The sequence below is a fragment of the Loxodonta africana genome, chromosome 12 (genome assembly GCF_030014295.1).
Source record: "Loxodonta africana isolate mLoxAfr1 chromosome 12, mLoxAfr1.hap2, whole genome shotgun sequence".
Taxonomy (NCBI): domain Eukaryota; kingdom Metazoa; phylum Chordata; class Mammalia; order Proboscidea; family Elephantidae; genus Loxodonta; species Loxodonta africana.
In genome coordinates, this window is record NC_087353.1 from 58,372,015 (window position 1) to 58,393,393 (window position 21,379).

The 21,379-nt window shown below is 44.5% G+C and overlaps 1 protein-coding gene across 1 annotated transcript; it reads right to left on the minus strand.

Moving 5' to 3' along the window:
• Positions 1-1,195: 1,195 nt before the first annotated feature.
• SRL (sarcalumenin) lies at positions 1,196-20,506 on the minus strand. The gene is made up of 5 exons (XM_023557419.2): positions 20,408-20,506; positions 19,485-19,580; positions 14,757-14,873; positions 14,262-14,495; positions 1,196-8,531 (listed from the first exon to the last, which is right to left on the minus strand). The coding sequence occupies exons 1-5, from the start codon at positions 20,502-20,504 to the stop codon at positions 7,720-7,722; spliced, it is 1,356 nt and encodes a 451-aa protein (XP_023413187.1). The 5' UTR covers positions 20,505-20,506; the 3' UTR covers positions 1,196-7,719.
• Positions 20,507-21,379: the final 873 nt, after the last annotated feature.

Genomic DNA, 21,379 nt, shown 5'->3' on the forward strand with positions numbered 1-21,379 from the left:
TGAAGAGCACTGGCTGGGTGTTTGGTAGAATGCCCCTCACTTTGGGCTTGTCTGACATCTTCTCAAGGTTAGATTGAGATGTGTTTTTGGCTGGAGTCCCTTAGAAGGGATGCCCTGCCCTCTTGTGGCATCAGGAGTTATGTGGTGTTGATTTACAGTGAACCTGTGAGAGCCAGACCTCGATGGGACTACCTTGTTTTTCTGGATCTTGCAAGTTTCCCACCCTGGACAGGTTGCAGTCTTAGCACTTTTCTGTTGCTCATTTTAGTGGAAAATATTTTAGTTTTCCTTCTCTGACAGGTTTTCTCCTTATACTGGTTCCAGCTTTCACAGGTTTTACTGTTTCTTATTCCTGGTGATGTTGACTGTGATCACTGAGTTGGGGGTGTCTGCCAGCTTTGTCCACAATAAAGTCACTATTCTTCCCTTTGAAGTTAATAAGTCTCTTGTGGGGGTACTGTGAGATTATGCAGATACTCTTTCTCACCATTCCTTAAACATCCATCCATAATTCATGGCTGCCACAGTTACTGCTGTGGTGTTTGCCTCCTGGGGGTTTTCTGTTTCCATCATTTCTTGTACATTTTTATCAGTATAGGCTAATAGATATTTATTTTATTCGCTGGCTTTTAACTCATTACTATCATTTGTTGCTCAAATTGTTCTAGATTTTGCCATTGGGGGCACCTTCAAGTTGGATCCTGCATCCTTCTGATGCACCCCCATCATTTCTGAGAACTTCCTTACTTTCTGGCACTAGAAGACGTTCCAGGTTTATCTTGTACATTCTCCAAAGAGGTTTGGTTTCTTTTACTGGAGAATGGTAGTTAAAAACCAAGATCTGGGTGCTAGGTGGGTGAACAGCTGTCCCATTTTGCCCAGGACTAAGGTGTTCCCCAGAGCATGGGGCTGTCAAGTGCCAAAACCAGAACATTTGCTCACCGAGTGTTAGGTGTATTCCTGGCTACTGCGTGGTTGCTTCTGGGCCCTATCAGCAGACAGAGGTAGGAGATACATGTATGTATACTCACATTTGCTCACACACACTTCAGTATTTCTAAATCCGCTGATGGATGAATGGATGGACAGAGAGATAAAATGGATGGACAGAGAGATAGATAATAAAAACTAGTCTTAGTTTATATATATAAAAAAATTTATATATCTACCTAGTATTTATGAAATCTATTATCTCTCTATATACATCTATCTAAGGGAGCCCTGGTGGTACAGTGGTTAAAGCAGTTGGCTGATAACCGAAAGGTCGGCAAATCGAACCCAATAGTCAATCCGTGGAAGAAAAATGTGGCAGTCTGATTCTATAAAGATTACAGCCTTGGAAACCCTATGGGGCAGTTCTTCTCTGTCCTATAGGGTCGCTGTGAGTTGGAATCAACTTTTTGCCAACGGGTTTGACTTTTTATTGTTGTCATTTATCTATCTGTTGTTGCTGTTAGGTGCCATCAAGTCGGTTCCGACTCATAGTGACCTTATGTACAACAGAACAAAACACTGCCCGCGCCTGCGCCATCCTCACAATCATTGTTATGCTTAAGCCTATTGTTGCACCCACTGTGTCAATCCATCTCATTGAGGGTCTTCCTCTTTTTCACTGACCCTCTACTTTACCAATCATGATGTCCTTCTCCAGGGACTGATCCTTCCTGATAACATGTCCAAATTATGTGAGACATAGTCTCTCCATCCTTGCTTCTAAGGAGCATTCTGGTTGTACTTCTTCCAAGACAGGTTTGTTCGTTCTTTTGGCAGTCCATGGTATATTCAGTATTCTTTGCCTGCACCACAATTCAAATGCATTAGTTTTTCTTCTGTCTTCCTTATTCGTCATCCACCTTTCACATGGATATGAGGCAATTGCAAACACCATGGCATGGGTTAGGTGCACCTTAGTCTTCAAGGTGACATCTTTGCTTTTCAACACTTTAAAGAAGTCTTCTTCAGCAGATTTCTCCAGTGCAATGCGTCCCTTGATTTCTTGACTGCTCTTTCCATGGGTGTTGATTGTGGATGCAAGTAAAATGAAATCCTTGACAACTTCAATCTTTTCCCTGTTTATCTTGATGTTGAGTATTGGTCCAGCTGTATTTTTATTTTCTTTATGTTGTGGTGTAATCCATACTGAAGGCTGTGGTCTTTGATCTTCATTAGTAAGTTCTCACTTTCAGCAAGCAAGGTTATGTCTTCTGCATAACCAGGTTGTTAATGGGTCTTCCTCCATCTCTTATGCCACGCTCTTCTTCATATAGCCCAGCTTCTTGGATCATCTGCTCAGCATACAGATTGATTAACCCAGTCCCAGTGCGGTGAAAGGGTACAACCCTGACACACACCTTTCCTGACTTTAAACCATGCAGTATCCCTTTGTTCCACTGGAACAACTGCCTCTTGATCTATGTACAGTTTCCACATGAGCCCAATTAAGTGTTCTGGAATTCCCATTTTTCACAATGTTATCCTTAATTTGTTACGATCCACACGGTCAAATGCCTTTGCATAGTCAATAAAACACAGATAAACATCTTTCTGGTATTCTCTGCTTTCAGCCAGAATGCATCTGACATCAGCAGTGATACCCTGGTTCCATATCCTCTTCTGAATCCAGCTTGAATTTCTAATCCTGAGTTCATACGGATACCTGTAATTCCAGTCTCCCCTTTTCTTATTTGTAACTCTTTGTTCAACAGTGAGAAACCTGACTCTTGTTATCAACAATACACGTATTTGCTGGGTCCAAGTATATACATAAAGTCATCTCAGAATTGCTAACCCATCCCCTTTGAAAAACAAACTTACTAACTAGAGTACAGTAACTGTGTGAAGTTCTTGAGGAGAGCTTTATAATACTGACAATGCAGTGCAGTCAGAGTGCTGTTTCCCCAAGTTTTCTTAGGTTAGTGCTCTTCTTCCCCATCCCCTCGGGGTGGCTGTGTTCTTCCGAATACAGTGTGCACGTTTGTTACTGTTTGTGCTTCATTTTGTGCTCCTGCACACTCTACGGGAGTCAATTATTTATTTTGGGCGGTATGTGAAACACTACTATGGCTCCAACAGTCAGACCTGTGCAAAAAAGGGGTACTTGGGAGGTCACACTCCCCTCATCCCTGCCCCGTCCCCATTTTCCACCCTGGTCCCACACCCCGTGTAGGTAGTCTCATTACCATCTGGCTTATCCTCTCTGTTTCCTTTGCACAAATGAGCAGAAACGTGTTTTCCTGTATCCCCTTTTTCTTCCATGAAGGGAAGCAAACAATAGGTAACTCTATCAGTTTGGGGTGGTATTTTTAATAGCAAAAGACTGGAAATGGTTTAAATGTTCATCAGTTGAGGACTAGTTAGAAACTCAGTGGTATACAGTAGTTATGAGTTCTCTAAGACTTTCTCCTCAGTTCACCTGGGAAGGATCCAACTCCTAGAGACTGATACAATGTCCTTCCCTGACTGGATCTCCCTGGGTCTTCAATCTGCATGGGACAACCCACTTCACCACCCCCCACACACACCTGCCTACACACTGGCTCCGTGATCTGTAATCCATACTCACATTCACACAATTAACACAATTACTACCTCACAACCACACCTACCTGATATACCTACTGACCCCTGGATCCCTACACATGACAGACAATGCACACACACCTGTTCTCCCCCTCCAACCCACTTATTCATTCAGTGGCACATAGGTGCTAGGCACTGTGCTAGGTACCTGGGCGTATGTGGCCAACAGCTCACAAACGTTTCACACGCACAGACTTTACATGTGCATTTCTCCATGCTCCTTATACACTCACACATTTCACACAGTTTACACGCACATTTCTGCATGCTCCTTACACATAAGTTTCACATACACACCTTACACACATTTCGCATGCTCCTTACACACACATTTCACACACACATACCTCTGTTTCACTCAGATTTCACACACACATTTCCATGTGTTCCTTACACATCTTCCTTGACAGTAAATACACATACCCTTAAGGACACTACTCATTCCCCTCATGTTGTCTGGCTATATTTAGAGTAGTCTTTGCATTTGCTTTCTCCATTTTGTGTTTCTATTTCCCTGTTATCTTAATGGCAGACTTAATACAAAGGTGGTAGGGCACAAGGCTCGTGAAACAGCACAATTTTGAGGCAGGTTCTGACATATTAAATACTTATATCTTCAAAACATGCCTTCTCTGCTGGTGGTCTCACCCAGAGAAAAGCTCTGTATTTCTCCCAATCCTGGAGAGACAGCATTTGCAGATATGGGTAGGTGAGGTGACCTGGTATGGGAATGGGTGAGAAGGGAGGGGCCTTGGGCTGCTCAAAGACTGGCCCGTAGACCCTCCTAATCAGAAGGAGAGCAAGGGAGAGGGAAGAAGCAAACTGCGTTGCCCTACACATCCTAAGCTCGGCCCCTCCTGAGTTAGGAACAGAGGATGTGGCATCTTTTTGACATGGCTCCGTCATGGTAGAGTGAGTTCTTAGGTCTCAGATTCCTCTTTTTGGTTCTTTCTAACCTCCCTTCTCCTCCCTGGCACCCAGTTCCTTCCCTTTCAAAATGTGCTCTCAGGAAAGGGTGTGAAACTCCTCAGGAGGATCCCAGAGCTAAAGCTTGAACATGAAAGGAGTTCTGCTCTGGAGGGGACATGGAGACAGCAAAGTGTAGTGGAAGGGGCACAAACCCACACAGTCAAGGGGTATGTTCAAGTTTCTTTAAAGACAAGTACAGCTAGGAGGCCCAAACCCACACCGTGTGCCTGAGGTAATCACTTTCTGGAGAAGCCAAGGGGAGAGGCCATCCTCACAACTCAGGGCAGACCTTTCTGGCCTCCTCCACCAGAATCTTTGGGTATCATGTAGGTAGCTATATGGTTGATAGCATTAGCCAAATGGTCTAACTGTACCTGAACTGGGAATAGAAATTTCAAGTAACCCCTATTAAAAGAGCCAGGGACAATGACAAATTCAGGCACTGGGGAGAGAGTATTTCTTAAAGTTTCAGATCATACAACATTAGGCCTCGATTTCACAGCCAACTGAGGGAAGTAGTCATCTTTGAGCACCTGGGAGGCTACATGCAGAAGGGACGGTGCTGAAGAAGGTGCGGAAGCATCCAAAACAAAGAGTGGACAATTTATAAATTTTCAGTCTATCCCTAAAAAGCTTAAAAAATCAGCACATTCTACTAGATGAAAAGAAGATAGAGATTAAATTGGTTGGAGACAGCCAGAAAGTACAAGGTGTTAAAGAGAGATTGGAACTTTATTGAGACTTTCTCCCTGATGAAATCAGAATTAAAAGAACACTAGAAGGTTCAGTTTGGAGAGAAACAGCAACTGTTCAGGCACAAATACAAATACTCCTCTTGGGGGGATCTCTGGATCCTAGATTTCCCCCAGACCCCACCACTCCCAAAGAGGCAGAATTCTGCTGGAAATCCACCTTCACAGAGCTGGGCAAAACCAGGCACTTAGTACATGTGCTGACTGAATGACAGGCCTGTGGGCAGTTAGTGAAGAGGTGAGTCAAGGAGTGAGGAGAAGAGAAAAAGAATTCAAAGAGAAAAGGAATATGAAAAGAAAAATAGATGGAGGAAGAAAAGTGTAAAGGGGAAAAGAAACAAAAGAGCACACTGATAATGTAGCCCCCCAAAAATATAAACATTGTATGAATTCATTAGCCTCATTCCACCCACTTTCCCCAAAGCAAGGGTGACATCAACAGCTGTGACAATGCCCATACACTGCTGCCATTTTTTACTTCCCTTACTGCACTGACAAACACAGATATGTACTAAGGAACATTAAGAAGAGAGGTGGGAGGGCAGACCCCCACAAAGGTGAATGAAGGAGAGAGAAGGCAAGGGTTTTAGGTGGTTTTTTAGAAGAAAAGTCCAAGTTCAAGTTCATCAGTCCAAGTTCAAAAGTCCAAGATTCCAGTTCATCAGCCCCTGGTCACCAGGCTCCGTACCTGTCCCTTACATCAATCCCTTTTCTTTTCTGGTTGACCCTTTAAAAACAGTATGCCAGAAGCTTTGGAGCCTCTGGTTTTCTTGAAGGTTGCAGGCCCTCTGCAAAGCCAAAAGCAGCAGCCGCTGGGCAGCATGCACCAGAGCACTAACAGTTCTGGGAAAAAGGAGCTCCCAAACTGCAGCCTCTGCATGGCCCTAATCTGATAGACAGTTGGCTCACACTGCCTGCTTCTCAGATTGCCTTGGCTTCATTTTCACTCTCCCTCTGGTCCAGAACTTCCTGACCTAGGCCCGTGGTTGAGTCCCCAGGACAGCTGACTCCCTATGCTGAGAGGAGCCCCTCCAGGCAGCTTTAGCCAAGTGCCCTGGGCTTTTACAAACCACTCACCCATCCACATTTCCTCAAAAGGCTGCTGATTCTGTCCAGGCTCTCCCCAACCTGCCCTCCACAGTGGCAGTGCATATCAGCCAGGCAGAAGTCTCCCACAAGAAGTTCCTTCTATGTGCCCTCTCATCTGTGGTATCTCCCAAATCCCTCTCCGACAACATTCACACATATTCACACTCACTGATTTTTGAAGGCCTTGCTTTCCCAGGGCACAGGATGTGGACATCAGCATCTAGTTCAGGTGGGAAACTGAATGTTAAGCCTCATTAACAATGGCACAGAGTAGCTGGACCTGGTTCCGACTCATAAAAACTAAATTCTCCGTGTTTGGTGCATCAGGGAATGGAGAAGAAAAGGAAAAAAGGACATGGTGGTGAAAACTGGGAAGGAAGGATTCTTTCGCCAAGTGTTCCCACAAAAGAAAGTGTGGAAACAATCTCTGAAATTTAGGAGAGGCTGGCTGCCCAGAGAAGTCCCTAATGAAAAGGAGCAAGACCTCTGTTTTCCTCTCTGAAACCCAACGCCTTTGGGATCTGAATTTTCCAAGACATGCAACAGACAAAGACACTGCAAACCAAGTAACCCTCTGAGCCCTTCTAATACTCTCACTTAAGTCACTTCCAGGAAGTAAGTTACCTGAATACACTGAACACTCACATTCCTCTTGGAGCTGCTAACAGGTCCAGCTCCCAGCTGGCTAAGAAGTCTCCATCAGAGAACTGGCTGTGAAGGAGGCAGCTCTTATCCTAACCTGGGAACTCTCCTGCTTATAGGGGTCTGGAAGCCTAAGGCACTGCCTTACCCCTTCAGGAAACAGGGAAGAGATCCTGGAGATAGGCTGAAAACCTAGGTAGAGTTAGACCTAAGAGACTGCCCCCTGTTGAAAGTCAGCCCAAACTTTGGAGGCAGCAGAGGTCTGGGGAGCAAACAGGAGACTGCATGTGGAAGGAAACCAAAATGGACCTGAGGACTCTCTGTAACTCAGGTCTTCACTCTCCTAGCTCGTAAAGAAAAAGGAATTTCAGCCGCTTTTAGCTTATTTCACCCTTATTAATTCAGTACATAGTAGAATGTCACTGCATTCTGTCCCTCCAAGAGAAGGCCTGGAAAAGCAGCTGTAGCCTGACTTGTCTCAGTCAGGCCTCCTAGCTGAAGCAACAAAACGAGCACACCATAATTCACAGTTTCCACTCTCCTCCCCTGACCCATGGACTCAATTAACTCCCAAATCTCCAATGCCTAATTCTCACCAGTGTGGCTCAAAGGGTTAATAAACCAGGATTTCTCAGACAGGACACAAGCTCGTTCACCAATAGGAACTTGAGAATGGCTACACAACAATCTAGTGTTTCCTATAGCGATTCTTTGGGGTTTCCCCACACCCTGTCTTGTCACAGTTGAAAGCACCTGGATTCTTCCCTAGCCCAAGGCTACCCAGGAGGCTGGGAAGCTCATGGGTAATGGCCCGCTCAATCTTCTCCAGAAAGCAACCTCCCATGTAGGAGCACTGCTGGGAGAGTAGTTTGAAACTAGAAATGGGGTTGATGCCAAAGAAGTCCTTGTAGGCCTCACGGTTGGGAAGGTCAAATTTGCTGACATTGGTCTTTGCCAGGATGGTCTTGAAGATGTAGAATTTATCAGGATCTTCTACAATGTCCTTAAAGACCAGTTCTCCATCACTGAAGAAGGTCATTTTGTCCTTGTAAGTCTGCAGATAGCGGTCAACCAAGAGGGCATGGATGCGGACTCGAATAGCATGCTGGCGGATGAAGGCAATCTTATTCTCCAACCTGTTCTCAATCACCTGGTTCAGGTCTTCCAGAAGGGAGATCTCTTCCTGTAGAAACAGTTCCCAGTGGGTGTCGGGCTTATAGTCTTGTGGCCAGAACGAGCTAACATAAACCCTTGGGGGCTCTGTGACATTGATGAGAGGGGCCAAGCTCCAAAAGAGAGCACCATAAACCCGCATAAGCATTTGAGTGGCCAGGTTGTCAGCCTTGTTCAGGATGATCCTTATCTGGGATTCACGTCCCTTCAGCTGGCGGAAGAGCATCTCCAGCTCCAGACCCACGTCCAGCTTGGTTGGGTCAAAGACGACAAAGATAAGGTCGGCTCTGTCGATGAACCACTGGCACACATCATTGAAGGGGTAACCTTTAGGAAGCAGGAATGAGAAATCAAACTGAGTAGGCATTCCTTAAAATCCCTTGCACCTCCTTTCAGCACTGAACCATTCCAAGGGCTGAAACAGGTAAAAACACTAGGGATTTTCTGGTTTTCTAAAAACTTTTAAAGAATTAATTGTGTATCTCCTGTTCCTTGCCAACCTTCAACCAAGAACAGCTTGATCCTTGTCAAGCTACGTGGAATCCAAGTCTCCCGGGAAGTGAAATGTTTTTGTCTAAATGGAGATTTTCCTACTTCTAAAATGACCTGGGGCAGTGGCAAAGCTGCTGAAGGAAAGAAGTCAGGGAATTGGAAAAAAGAGAGAGAGAGGATGCTATTGGTGTAACTGTACACCCGCCACTTTTTATGCCTCTGGACCTCATAGGCAGTACTTTATTCTGGTCGTAATGCATTTAGTGTTAAGGTCGGTCCCTTTTTTTTATTTTTATTTTTATTTTTATTGTGCTTTAAGTGAAAGTTCACAAATCAAGTCAGTCTCTCACACAAAAACCCATATACACCTTGCTGCCACACACTCCCAATTACTCTCCCCCTCATGAGACAGTCTGCTCTCTCCCTCCACTCTCTTTTCCTGTCCATTTCGCCAGCTTCTAACCCCCTCCACCCTCTCATCTCCCATCCAGGCAGGAGATGCCAACATAGCCTCAAGTGTCCACCTGATCCGAGAAGCTCACTCCTCACCAGCATCCCTCTCCAACCCATTGTCCAGTCCAATCCATGTGTGAAGACTTGGCTTCGGGAATGGTTCCTGTCCTGGGCCAACAGAAGGTCTGGGGGCCATGACCACCGGGGTCCTTCTAGTCTCAGTCAGACCCTTAAGTCTGGTCTTTTTATGAGAATTTGGGGTCTGCATCCCACTGCTCTCCTGCTGCCTCAGGGGTTCTCTGTTGTGTTCCCTGTCAGGGCAGTCATCTGTTGTAGCCAGGCACCATCTAGTTCCTCTGGTCTCAGGATGATGTAGTCTCTGGTTCATGTGGCCCTTTCTGTCTCTTGGGCTCATAATCGCCTTGTGTCCTTGGTGTTCTTCATTCTCCTTTGACCCAGATGGGTTGAGACCAACTGATGCATCTTAGATGGCCGCTTGCTAGCGTTTAAGACCCCAGACACCACTCTTCAAAGTGGGATGCAGAATTTTTCTTAATAGATTTTATTATGCCAATTGACTTAGATGTCCCCTAAAACCATGGTCCCCAGACCCCTGCCCCTTTGACGCTAGCCTTCGAAGCATTTAGTTTATTCAGGAAACTTCTTTGCTTTTGGTTTAGTCCAATTGTGCTGACGTCCCCTGTGTTGTGTGCTGTCTTTCCCTTCACCTAAAATAGTTCTTATCTACTATCTAATTAGTGAATGCTCCCTCCCCCCTCCCTCCCCGCCTCGTAACCATAAAAGAATGTTTTCTTCTCAGTTTAAACTATTTCTCAGGTTCTTATAATAGTGGTCTTATACAATATTTGTCCTTTTGCAACTGACTCATTTCACTCAGCATAATGCCTTCCAGGTTCCTCCATGTTATGAAATGTTTCACAAATTCCTCACTGTTCTTTATCATTGCGTAGTATTCCATTGTGTGAATATACCATAATTTATTTATCCATTCATCCATTGATGGGCACCTTGGTTGCTTCCATCTTTTTGCTATTGTAAACAGTGCTGCAGTGAACATGGGTGTGCATATATCTGTTCGTGTAAAGGCTCTTATTTCTCTAGGATATATTCCAAGGAGTGGGATTGCTGGACCGTATGGTAGTTCTATTTCTAGCTTTTTAAGGAAGCGCCAAATCGATTTCCAAAGTGGCTGTACCATTTTACATTCCCACCAGCAGTGTAGAAGTGTTCCAATCTCTCCACAGCCTCTCCAACATTTATTATTTTGTGTTTTTTGGATCAATGCCAGCCTTGTTGGAGTGAGATGAAATCTCATCGTAGTTTTGATCTGCATTTCTCTAATGGCTAATGGTCGTGAACATCTCCTCATATATCTGTTAGCTACCTGAATGTCTTCTTTAGTGAAGTGTCTATTCATATCTTTTGCCCATTTTTTAATTGGGTTATTTGTCTTTTTGCAGTTGAGTTTTTGCAGTATTATGTAGATTTTAGAGATCAGGCACTGATCAGAAATGTCATAGCTAAAAACTTTTTCCCAGTCTGTAGGTAGTGTTTTTACTGTTTTGGTGAAGTCTTTGGATGAGCATAGGTGTTTGATTTTTAGGAGCTCCGTTATCTAGTTTTTCTTCTACATTCTTTATAATGTTTTGTATACTGTTTATGCCATGTATTAGGGCTGCTAATGCTGTCCCTATTTTTTCTTCCATGATCTTTATAGTTTTAGATTTTATATTTGGTCATTGATCCATTTTGAGTTCATTTTTGTGCATGGTGTGAGGTATGGGTCTTGTTTCATTTTTTTGCAGATGGATATCCAGTTATGCCAGCACCATTTGTTAAAAAGACTATCTTTTCCCCATTTAACTGTTTTGGGGCCTTTGTCAAATATCAACTGCTCATATGTGGATGGATTTATGCCTGGATTCTCAATTCTGTTCCATTGGTCCATATATCTGTTGTTGTATCAGTACCAGGCTGTTTTGACTACTGTGGCGGTATAATAGGTTTTAAAATCAGGTAAAGTAAGGCCTCCCACTTTGTTCTTCTTTTTCAGTAATGCCTTATGTATCCGGGGCCTCTTTCCCTTCCATATGAAGTTGGTGATTTGTTTCTCCATCTCATTAAAGAATGTCGGTGGGATTTGGATCGGAATTGCGTTAAATGTATAGATTGCTTTTGGTAGAATAGACATTTTTAGAATGTTAAGTCTTCCTATCCACAAGCAAGGTATGTTTTTCCACTTATGTAAGTCTCTTTTGGTTTTTTGTAGAAGTGTACTGTAGTTTTCTTTGTATAAGTCTTTTACAGCTCTGGTAAGGTTTATTCCTAAGTATTTTATCTTCTTGGGGGCTACTGTAAATGGCATTGACTTGGTGATTTCCTCTTCAATGTTCTTTTTGTTGGTGTTGAGGAATCCAACTGATTTTTGTATGTTTATCTTGTATCCCAATACTCTGCTGAACTCTTCTATTAGTTTCAGTAGTTTTCTGGAGGATTCCTTAGGGTTTTCTGTGTATAAGATCATGTCATCTGCAAATAGATATACTTTTACTTCTTCCTTGCCAGTCTGGATGCCCTTTATTTATCTAGCTTAATTGCTCTGGCTAGGAAGGTGGGTCCCTTTTGAAGTGCATGAAGCTCAGCAGACCTGAGTTGGAGCCTCATTGTTTAGGTTGCACGTTCTATTAGGTAGATGATGCTTCCTGGATGTGTTTTGTACACTTCTGCCTTTTTTTCCTTTATGTCTTGAGATAAGGCTTCCAAGCATGATTATTGCTTTCCTGTGTGATAGTTAGGGAGCTCTGAGGGATTTGTTTTGGTTTTTCTGTGTCATATTTGGAAAACCAGAGTTTCCCCATGTAACCTAATGGAAAGGTGCCTGTAATAAATTCCCTACTTAGCTCTTATTGATATGTTGTCATACTACAGATCGGTGCCGCTCACCTCATTGGTGGCTTGTATTACCTGATCATATTTCTCAAAATTCATAACTCGCATCAAAAATCTGAATTGGTGACTATAAAACAAAATAATACTTGTGAAGAGTGTGCTCTTATTAGTTCAAGTAGATATATGAGACTAAATGGGCAGCTCCTGTCCAGAGGTGAGATGAGAAGGCAGAAAGGGACAGGAGTTGGTTGAATGGACACGGGAAATCTGGGGTGGAAAGGGGAGTGTGTGGTCACATTCTAGGGATAGCAGCTAGGGTTACATAACAATACGTGTATAAACTTTTATATGAGAAACTAACTTGAGCTGTAAACTTTCACCTAAAGCACAATAGAAAATAAAATTAAAATTAAAAAAATCTGAATTGGCTGGGGACATCTAAGTCAATTGGCATAATAAAATCTATTAAAACATTCTGCATCCCACTTCGGAGAGTGGCTGCTGGGGTCTTAAATGCTGGCAAGTGGCCATCTAAGATGCATCAATTGGTCTCAACCCACCTGGAGCAAGGAAGAATGAAGAACACCAAAGACACAAGGTAATTATGAGCCTAAGAGAGAGAAAGGACCACATAAACCAGAGACTACGTCAGCCTGAGACCAGAAGAACTAGATGGTGCCCGGCCACAACCAATGACTGCCCTGACAGGGAACTCAACAGAAAAACCCTGAGGGAGCAGGAGAACAGTGGGGTGCAGACCCCAAATTCTCATGAAAAGACCAGACAATGGTCAGATTGTGACCAGAGGGACCCCAGAGGCCATGGTCCCCAGACCTTCTGTTAGCCCAAGACAGGAACCATTCCCAAAGCTAACTCTTCAGGCAGGGATTGGACTGGAATATGGGATGGAAAATGATACTAGTGAAGAATGAGCTTCTTGGATCAAGTGGACACACGAGAGTATGTTGGCATCTCCTGTCTGGAGGGGGGTAAGAGGGCAGAGGGGGCCAGAAGCTACCCGAATGCACAGGAGGAGAGAGAGTGGAGGGAAGAACTGTGCCATCTCATTGGAGGGAGGGCAATTAGGAGTGTATAGCTAGGTGTATGTAAATTTTTGTATGAGAGACTGACCTGGTTTGTAAACTTTCACTTAAAGCACATTAAAAATTAATTTTTAAAAAAAGGAGGGATTTAAGGGAAAAAAAATTAGGACTTAACATCAAGACCTAGATTGGAACTCAGGTTTTACCACTGGCTAGCTGTATATTAAAAGTTTCTAAGCATTAGCTTTTTAGCTACAAAATGACAGTAATACCTAAATTGCTATAAAGACAGCTATGTTGCTATAAATGTGGGAAAACATATAACTGCACAGTGCCTGTTGCCTAGTAGGTGCTCAGAATATTTTAATTCTTTTAGTCCCTTGTTGCCTTAGTTTTCTTATTTTCAAAATGAGACTAGGACTACCTACCTTGAAAAGTTTTTTATGATGATCAATCAGTAATGCATAAAATTATCCAGAGTTAATTTACTATTATAATTATTAGTGATAATATTATTACTAACAATAAAACAAGGTCTGGTAATAACCAAAATGGGAGTTAAAACCATAAACTGAGATCCACCATCTGGTCCTGTGTTCCTCCAAGTGCCCCATCAGTACTCATCTGTGCATATAGCCCTGTGTTATGGTAATACCTAAGTGACCTAACATACCATGTCATAGCCTAGAACCCTCACCTGAAGGCAAGCAGGGCTTTGGAAAACATGATAAAGATTTATGTTGAAGGAGGCCTGGTGAAGCAGGGACTAGGGATAGGAGGAGTCCCAGACCTAAATTAGCTAGAGGTTAAGTACGCTTGTATTGGGATAAATCCAGGCCCTTGATCACTCGGGACACAATAAGCCTCCCAAAGACAATTTGGCCCCAGCTTGGACCTTTAGGAGCTATTTCCTGGGAAAACCAGCCCTCCTCTTAGGAAAATACCGATTATCTCCAAATGAAGCCAGTCCTTGGAGAGGTAGGAAGACAACGTCCTCCAAAACCTAAGTGGCACCACAGTGACAAGAAGGAGGTGAGAGCAAAGGATGTACCTCCTGGTCTTGGAGACCACAGTTTCTCTCCCCTTCCTAACTGCCACCCTGTCGAAAATAGACTTCTAAGGCAAAGCTCATGCTATTCAGAAATGAGCGTTGAATTACCTCTTTCTTGCTGCTTGCGGTTCTCAATGATGCCTGGTGTATCCACAAAAGTGACCCGCTCCAGAAGTTTGTGAGGGACCTCGATGCCTATCAGCTTCTCCAGAAAATTCTGACCAAACTTCTCAAGGGGTGAGAAGGACCGGGCGCTGTCAGCAGCCATGACAATGCCCTCAATGGTTTTCAGCTTGGGCCCATGCATGAGGACCGTGAACTCGGAGGTAGTGGGCTCAGCACCTGCACACAAGGAGATAAGCATCAGTTGGGAATACAACACACGGGGAAACAGACCCAGGGGTCCCAGAGTATGTGGATAAGCAAGGTGTTTCAAGGATTGTTTTGCCACAGGAATAGGATTTTGTGTTTGCTAAGGTGCTCGTTTCTTATACGCATTTTCGTTATTCTATTGAAGACTCATTTAAATATTTTAGGTTTTCACAGTACTTTTACATACGACATTTGAATTCCAATAATCACACATGAAAACTTCTCTATTACCTGTATAGAGCTGGTAGCGAGTGTTTTCCAATGCAAGGAGGTAGTTTATCATGGTTGATTTACCGACACTCCACGGTCCAAGGAAGAGCACCATGGGCTTGGAAGTGATTTCCCCATCTGTGGGCAACAGGAATTAGAAATGTAAGTGAACCAACAAGGTTTCTTACTACAGGAGTGGCACTTTTGTTCATAGTGCTCTGTCTGCCCAGACAGTCCACCTGAGCTGTGGAGCAGTCAGTGGTACTTTTCTTGCTTCATAGGTGCATCACCCAGTTAAACAACAGCAGAAGACGTGACTTTGGCCTTGTTCAGACCCTTGGCCTCTGCACCAGAAGGAGGAGGAGAGTGAATTCAACAGTCACTGTCTGAGAGCTCACTATGGGTGAAGTGTCCTGGTTTGGATCTAAAGGAGACTAGTTAAAAGGGGAGGGCAGAGCTTCTACATGGAGAAAAATGAAAATTCTGTTCTTTCGATTGATAACAGATAAAGAGGGATGTAAAAGAAGCTGACAGAACCTTGAACAATCGGGACGGCAGGCCCTGCCTATTCCTTGGCCTCTGTAGCTCCCCACCACCCCCTTAGCTGTGGCCACTGAAACTTCCCATGAAATTTCTAAAAATTTCAAACCCACTGCCATCAAGTCAATTCCAAGTCATAGCGACCCTACAGGATTGAGTAGGACTGCTCTATAGAATATCCAAACATGTAAATCTTTATGGAAGCAGGCTGTCACATCTTTCTTCCATGGAGCAGATGCTGGGCTCAAACTGCCCCTTGGAAACCCTATGGGACAGTTCTACTCTGTCGTGTAGGGATGCTATGAGCTGAATCCACTGGACAGCAATGGATGTGGTTTTTTTTGTTTTGTGTTTTTTTTGGGGGGGGGTTCTGACTACTCAAACCAAAAAAACCAAACCAAGCCCATTGCCATCGATTCAACTCCAACTCATAGTGACCCTGTAGCACAGAGTAGAACTGCCCCATAGGGTTTCCAAGGCTGTAATCTTTACAGAAGCAGACTGCCACATCTTTTTTCCATGGAGTAGATGGTGGGTTCAAACCGCTGACCTTTTGATTAGCAGCCGAGTGCTTAACCACTGTACCACCAGGACTCCTTCTGTCTACCCATTCTGTTTCCAACAGGTGATGATTATGAAGGAGCTTTGATAGAAAATATGACCTCTGCAACAATAAGCTCTTTCTGTGAATGGAACTTGGTTTCTTAGGTAATTCACATGTCACTTAGCTTCTGAATTGCTCCTTCACCTGCATTTCTCCAGATTGCTGGGACTTTGTCACTCACAGGTTCTTTGTGGTTTTGTCTTTGTCCTTTTCTTGAATACGTAGAATCTCAACAATACTAGCATGCTTAAAATAGTCAACATTAGATAGATTGTAATTAAGAGCTTCAACAGAAAGTATGACTATATAAGGAGCCATGAAGGTACAACAGTTAAATACTCATCTGTTAACCAAAAGGTCAGTGGTTTGAAACTACCAACAGCTCTGTGGGAGAAAGACTTGACAATCTACTTCCATAAAGATTTCAGCCTTGAAAATCCTTTGGGGAAGCTCTATTCTGTCCTACACAGTCACTATGAGTCGGAGTTTGGTTTTTTGGGTTTGTGCTTAGTGTCCTTCCAAAGGCCATGTTGGAGAGAATACCCTGCCTGGGCCACTCCAGTTGGGGTCAATAAGAAGAAAGAACAGAGTTCTCCAGGGGGTGGGTGCAAGAGCCTCTTTGACATGGAGTATGGCCACTCTCATGGCTGATTTTCAGCCTCTATTCCCACAGCCTTTCACTGAACTAGCCCACAGGCCCAGCCCTGCAGAGTTCAGCACTGACGTTCTTTAGGCGTCTTTGTCTCTTGAGCCTGGCAGACAGTCCTAAAAACAGTAGGCATGCAATGTTTTTCATTTATGTTAACATTTTTATGTTTGAAAATCAGAAATGTAAAGAGATTTACAGTATAAGTCTCCCATCCCTGGCCCAGGCTGTCACACCCCCACTAAGAGGTAATTGCTACAAATTTCTTATGCATTCTTTCAGATATTCTAATGCATATAAGCAATATTGTTGCTAGTTGCCATCAAGTTGATTCAGACTCATGGTGACCCCTGTGTACAAAGTAGAACTGTCCCATAGGGTTTTCAAGGCTATGACCTTTCAAAGGCAGATCACCAGCCCTGTCTTCTAAGGCACCTCTGGGTGGGTTCAAACCACCAACCTTAACCATGTGCACCACCCAGTAGCCTATGAGCAATGTCAGTATGCATCATAGTCCCCATCTTATTTATAGAGTCTACCTTGCTTTTTGATGTATGGTTTTCTTTCTCTAAAGTGAAAGGTCAGCAAATCAAACCCACCAGCCACTCTGTGGGAGAAAGATGTGGCAATCTGCTTCTATAAAGATTTATGGTCTTAGAAACCCTACTCTGTTCTACAGGGTCTCTATGAGTTGGAATCAAATATACTTGACAGCAGTGGGTTTGGTTTGGTTTTGGTATCCCGTTTCTGGCAAATCTAAAGGCACCTCTTCTGCTTCATCATGGATGTATAGGCATTGGTGTGAGGTTACAAAGTCTCTCAGCTGTTTTCCTTTGTCTTCCACACCATCCTTCTTTCCCAGCTCTAAGACCAAGTGGTTTGGCCCTCCATGAACACTGCAGTCTTAACAGCAGCAGAGGCAAGGGGGCTCCAGGCTGCTCAGGGAATGGTGCTCCCAAGGGAGCATGTAGTTTCCTGGTGCCGCTCTCACTATCTGGACTTGGCTTTTCTCGGTCTCTCAAGTCTCTTGGCAGTGCCTTTGGGCAGCTCCTCTATAACCCTGTCCCCCAGTATCTCATCTGTGGCCTGCTCTATATGCCAGTAATGCCCCCCACTGTAGAGGACTAAAATAGCCACCTGTTGCCATCGAATCGAGTCCGACTCATAGTGACCCTACAGGACAGAGTAGAACTGCCCCAGAGTTTCCAAGAAGCGCCTGGCAGATCTGAACTGCCGACCTTTAGGTTAGCAGCTGTAACACTTAACCACTACGCCGCCAAGGTTTCCAGCTAAAACAGCAGCACCCCGGAAAAGCCTTCCTTGTGGCCTGTTTCTGAGAGCTGGAAGCCCAGAGTTTCCCTCAGCCTCTTGGGCCTGTTTAAGAGACTCTTTATGGAATCTCTGTGGCTATAACAGGATTTTCCTGCCTACCCCTCAGCCTGCCTGTCCCTTCCTGCCTGTGCATCTCGCTGTATTCACAGGTGGAAGGGAGGGGCTGGGCATGTGATCACTTCTAGGCAACACATGTGTGCCTACCATTTATAAGACATCATCTTGGTCTCCTAGGACTTAGCTTTATCTTAAACCCAAAGCCCATTCCCATCGAGTTGATTCTGACTCATAGTGACCATACAGGACGGAGTACAACTGCCCCATAGGATTTCCAAAACTGTAATTTTTATGGGAGCAGACTGCCACATCTTTCTCCTGTGGAGCAGCTGGTGAGTTCGAACAGCCAGCCTTTCAGTTAGCTTTAACCACTGTGCAATCAAGGGGTCCTTGAAACAGGGTACTCCCTCAGAGAAGTGGAAAGTTATAGCCCCTAATCCCGCCTGTGTGATCCTGGGCACCCCAGCAGTTCTCCAGGCATCAGGTTCCTCTTCAGTAAAGTAGGAATAATATATACCTTCTAATACTCTAAGGAGTCCTGGTAGCGCAACAGTTAAGCGCTTGGCTGCTAACTGAAAGTTTGGTGTTTTGAAACCACCCAGCAGTTCTGTGGGAGAAAGACCTGGTGATCTGCTCCTGTAAAGATTACAGCCTAGGAAACCCTATGGGGCAGTTCTACTCCGTCACGTGAGGTCACTATGAGTCAGAATTGATTTGATGACACCCAACGACACCAGTACACATACAGTTTGAATAACATGATCCCATTTTTTAAAAAACAGATATACTTTTATATGCTTATGTATGCCAAGGAAATGTCTGGAAGTATTCAAAAGAAACTAAGACAGTGGGGTGTCTTTGTGGATGGAATTAGAGAAGGTAGAGATCAAGAAAGAGGTTTTTATTTTTCAATTTATACTATTCTGTATGGTTGGATTTTTTTTTTCTTGAATATCTAATGCTTTATTATTTTGAAAACCAATTTTTTAAAAAGCCCAGACCCAAGGGAAGCAGAATGAGAGAGAAGGAGGAGGGAGGAATCTAGGCCAATCAGAGGAGTTAAGACATGATGCCGTAAGTGAACAGGGAGCCCTTGTGGGCCTTGAGCTTAATGCATACGGAAATCAGTATCTGAAGTGCTGGTGCATAACTGCTGATATAGGAAATACTACCTATGATTTGTAAATTATGGCGCTCTCTCCATACTGTGAAGAAAGGCCTAGCAGTCTGTTTCTGAAAATCAGCCAATGAAACCCTATGGATCACAGCGGTCCGATCTGCAACAGATCATGGGGATGGCACAGGCACAGGCAGCGTTTTGTTCCATTACGCACAGGGTTGTCATGAGTTGGGGCCAACTTGAATTCAGCTACAAACAACTCCCAGTGAAAGAGATGGTTCACATTCCTGAGTATCTGTTCCTCCTGACTCGTCAGAGGAGCTTAGCTCCATACCTCCTCACAGGCACATGGTGTGGAGTACGTAAACCATGAGGGTGGATGGAGAGACCTTGGCTTCTCAACCTGTTCCTTCAGGTACACCCTCCATCTCTGGGCCCACAAGGCTGTACCTGTGATCTCATGCTGCCGAAGCTCATTGTACTTGTAAGACTGCTCCAGGGGCTTGATGGACGAATGGTAGATCTTTCGAAGCCGCTGCAGCACCACTGGGAGCAGAGTGAAGGGAGAGCATAAGGCAGAACAGACCGCACTCAGCCTTGTGCGTGGGGTCAGCCCGGTAGAAAGGGGCCTTTTGCCACCCAGTGATTATGTGATATATCCTCTCTTTTCCCACCTTACTCATGCTTGCCTTAGGCCTGGAAGGCTGGGAGGCATGACACCCAGTAGGCCATGTACAGCGACCCTGCACCCTCACCATTACTGCACTCTCAGGTGCTCCTGGGAGGAGTCAGACACCCGAAGTGTCCTTCTGCAAAAAGCACAGCTCTGGGAAGAAGCTGAGGCCCCACTCTGGGACTCCCAGGACAAGACTGGACACCTACAGGGGTGAGGCTGCAGAACAGAGAGGAAGGAACGTGGAGCCAAGGGTCAGGCTAGCTAGACTTCCTTCGCTCAGCACCTTCCAGGTGTGTGTCAGGAGCACATTGTTGACCAGCTCTGAGTTTTTGGGAGCTCATCAATGAGAGGAGAAAACAAGCCCCACTGCAATCCTACGAGGAGGAAGAGAAACACCAGACATGAAAGGACTTTATAAACTACAAAAACCAAACATGATGAAGGGCTTTCTAAATGGCAAAAAAAAAAAAAAAAACACAAATGTGATGAGCAGCCCTCTCCTGCTGCGACAGACAGGCTGCAGTGGTCCCCATGGTGGTAGCACACAGCTCTTTCCTCCTCTCTGCCAGGGCAGAGCCCCCAGCTCCACTGCTCTCCTCTTGTGGTTCCCTCCGCCTCTGAGCTCAGCCCACCCTGCTCTGGCCTTCTCTGGCCATGTGGCTGCTCCAGCCCCAGCCCCATCACCCTCCTCTGTTACCCGAGTAGTCATCAGTTGGCTTGTCCTCATTCAGCATCAGGGTTTTCTCAATGTGGGAGCGGTCCCGCATTGGGACTTCTTCACTCACATCCTCCATCTCTTCTGGGGAGAGAAGCACAGAGGAAGGTCAGGTCAAAGCCACCTAAGGGCCAGCTAGACTCTGAGGCCCTGCAAAGAGGGTGAGGGAGGCCTGGAGCAGGTACTCAATGAAGCCCTGACAAGTGCGATTGAACTGAGTTCTGTAGGACAGCATTTGAAAATCCAAACTCCATGCTCCATGATCCGTTTTACTTATTTGACAAATACGTATTGGATACCTACTGCATGACAAACACCAAGCATCTTTCTGGAAATACAATGGTGCACAGAACAGCTCCCACCCTTGTCATATTTGCAAGAAGCTATGAGGTTACTGAACATTTTGATCAAAGACTACAGAAGAATGCTGATCAAAAGGGGGAAAATGCAGATCAGAATTTCAAATTCTCATTGGAATCCAGACTTTCTAGAGCCACTGAGGCTAGATGAACCCCTGAAACTACTGCCCTGAGATAATCTTTAAACCTTAAACCAAAAATATCTCCTGAAGTCTTCTTTATACCAAACGGTAGTTTAGCTAAAGCAGTAAAGAATGTCTGCCTTGAGCATTACGCTCTTTTAAAGAACTATCTGTATGGGATCAAATTGACAACATCAACTCAAAAGACTAGATAGGAAACGTAGGGAGCAATGAGTTTATGTCAGTGGGGGAGGAACAATTTGGGAAAGGAGGGTGAAAATGGTTGCACCACTTGGAGAATGTTGCACCTGTAAAGTGTACATGTAGAAACTGTTGAATTCATGTATGTTCTGCTGTGTATATTCTCAACAACAAAAAATAAAATAAGTTTTAAAAGGAAGCTATGAGGCACTTAAGAGCGGTGTCTACCCAGCCTTAGCAAGGAGAGCCAGAGAAAACTTCCGTGAGGAAAC

Excerpts from the sequence above, each read along its gene's own strand:
- SRL (XM_023557419.2), bottom strand. The coding sequence starts at position 20,504 with ATGGAGGATGTGAGTGAAGAAGTCCCAATGCGGGACCGCTCCCACATT. Across the intron at positions 19,581-20,407 it reads GCCAACTGATGACTACTCGG|TGGTGCTGCAGCGGCTTCGA; the intron begins GTAACAGAGGAG and ends CTCTGCTCCCAG. Across the intron at positions 14,496-14,756 it reads TCGCTACCAGCTCTATACAG|GTGCTGAGCCCACTACCTCC; the intron begins GTAATAGAGAAG and ends CCTTGTGTGCAG.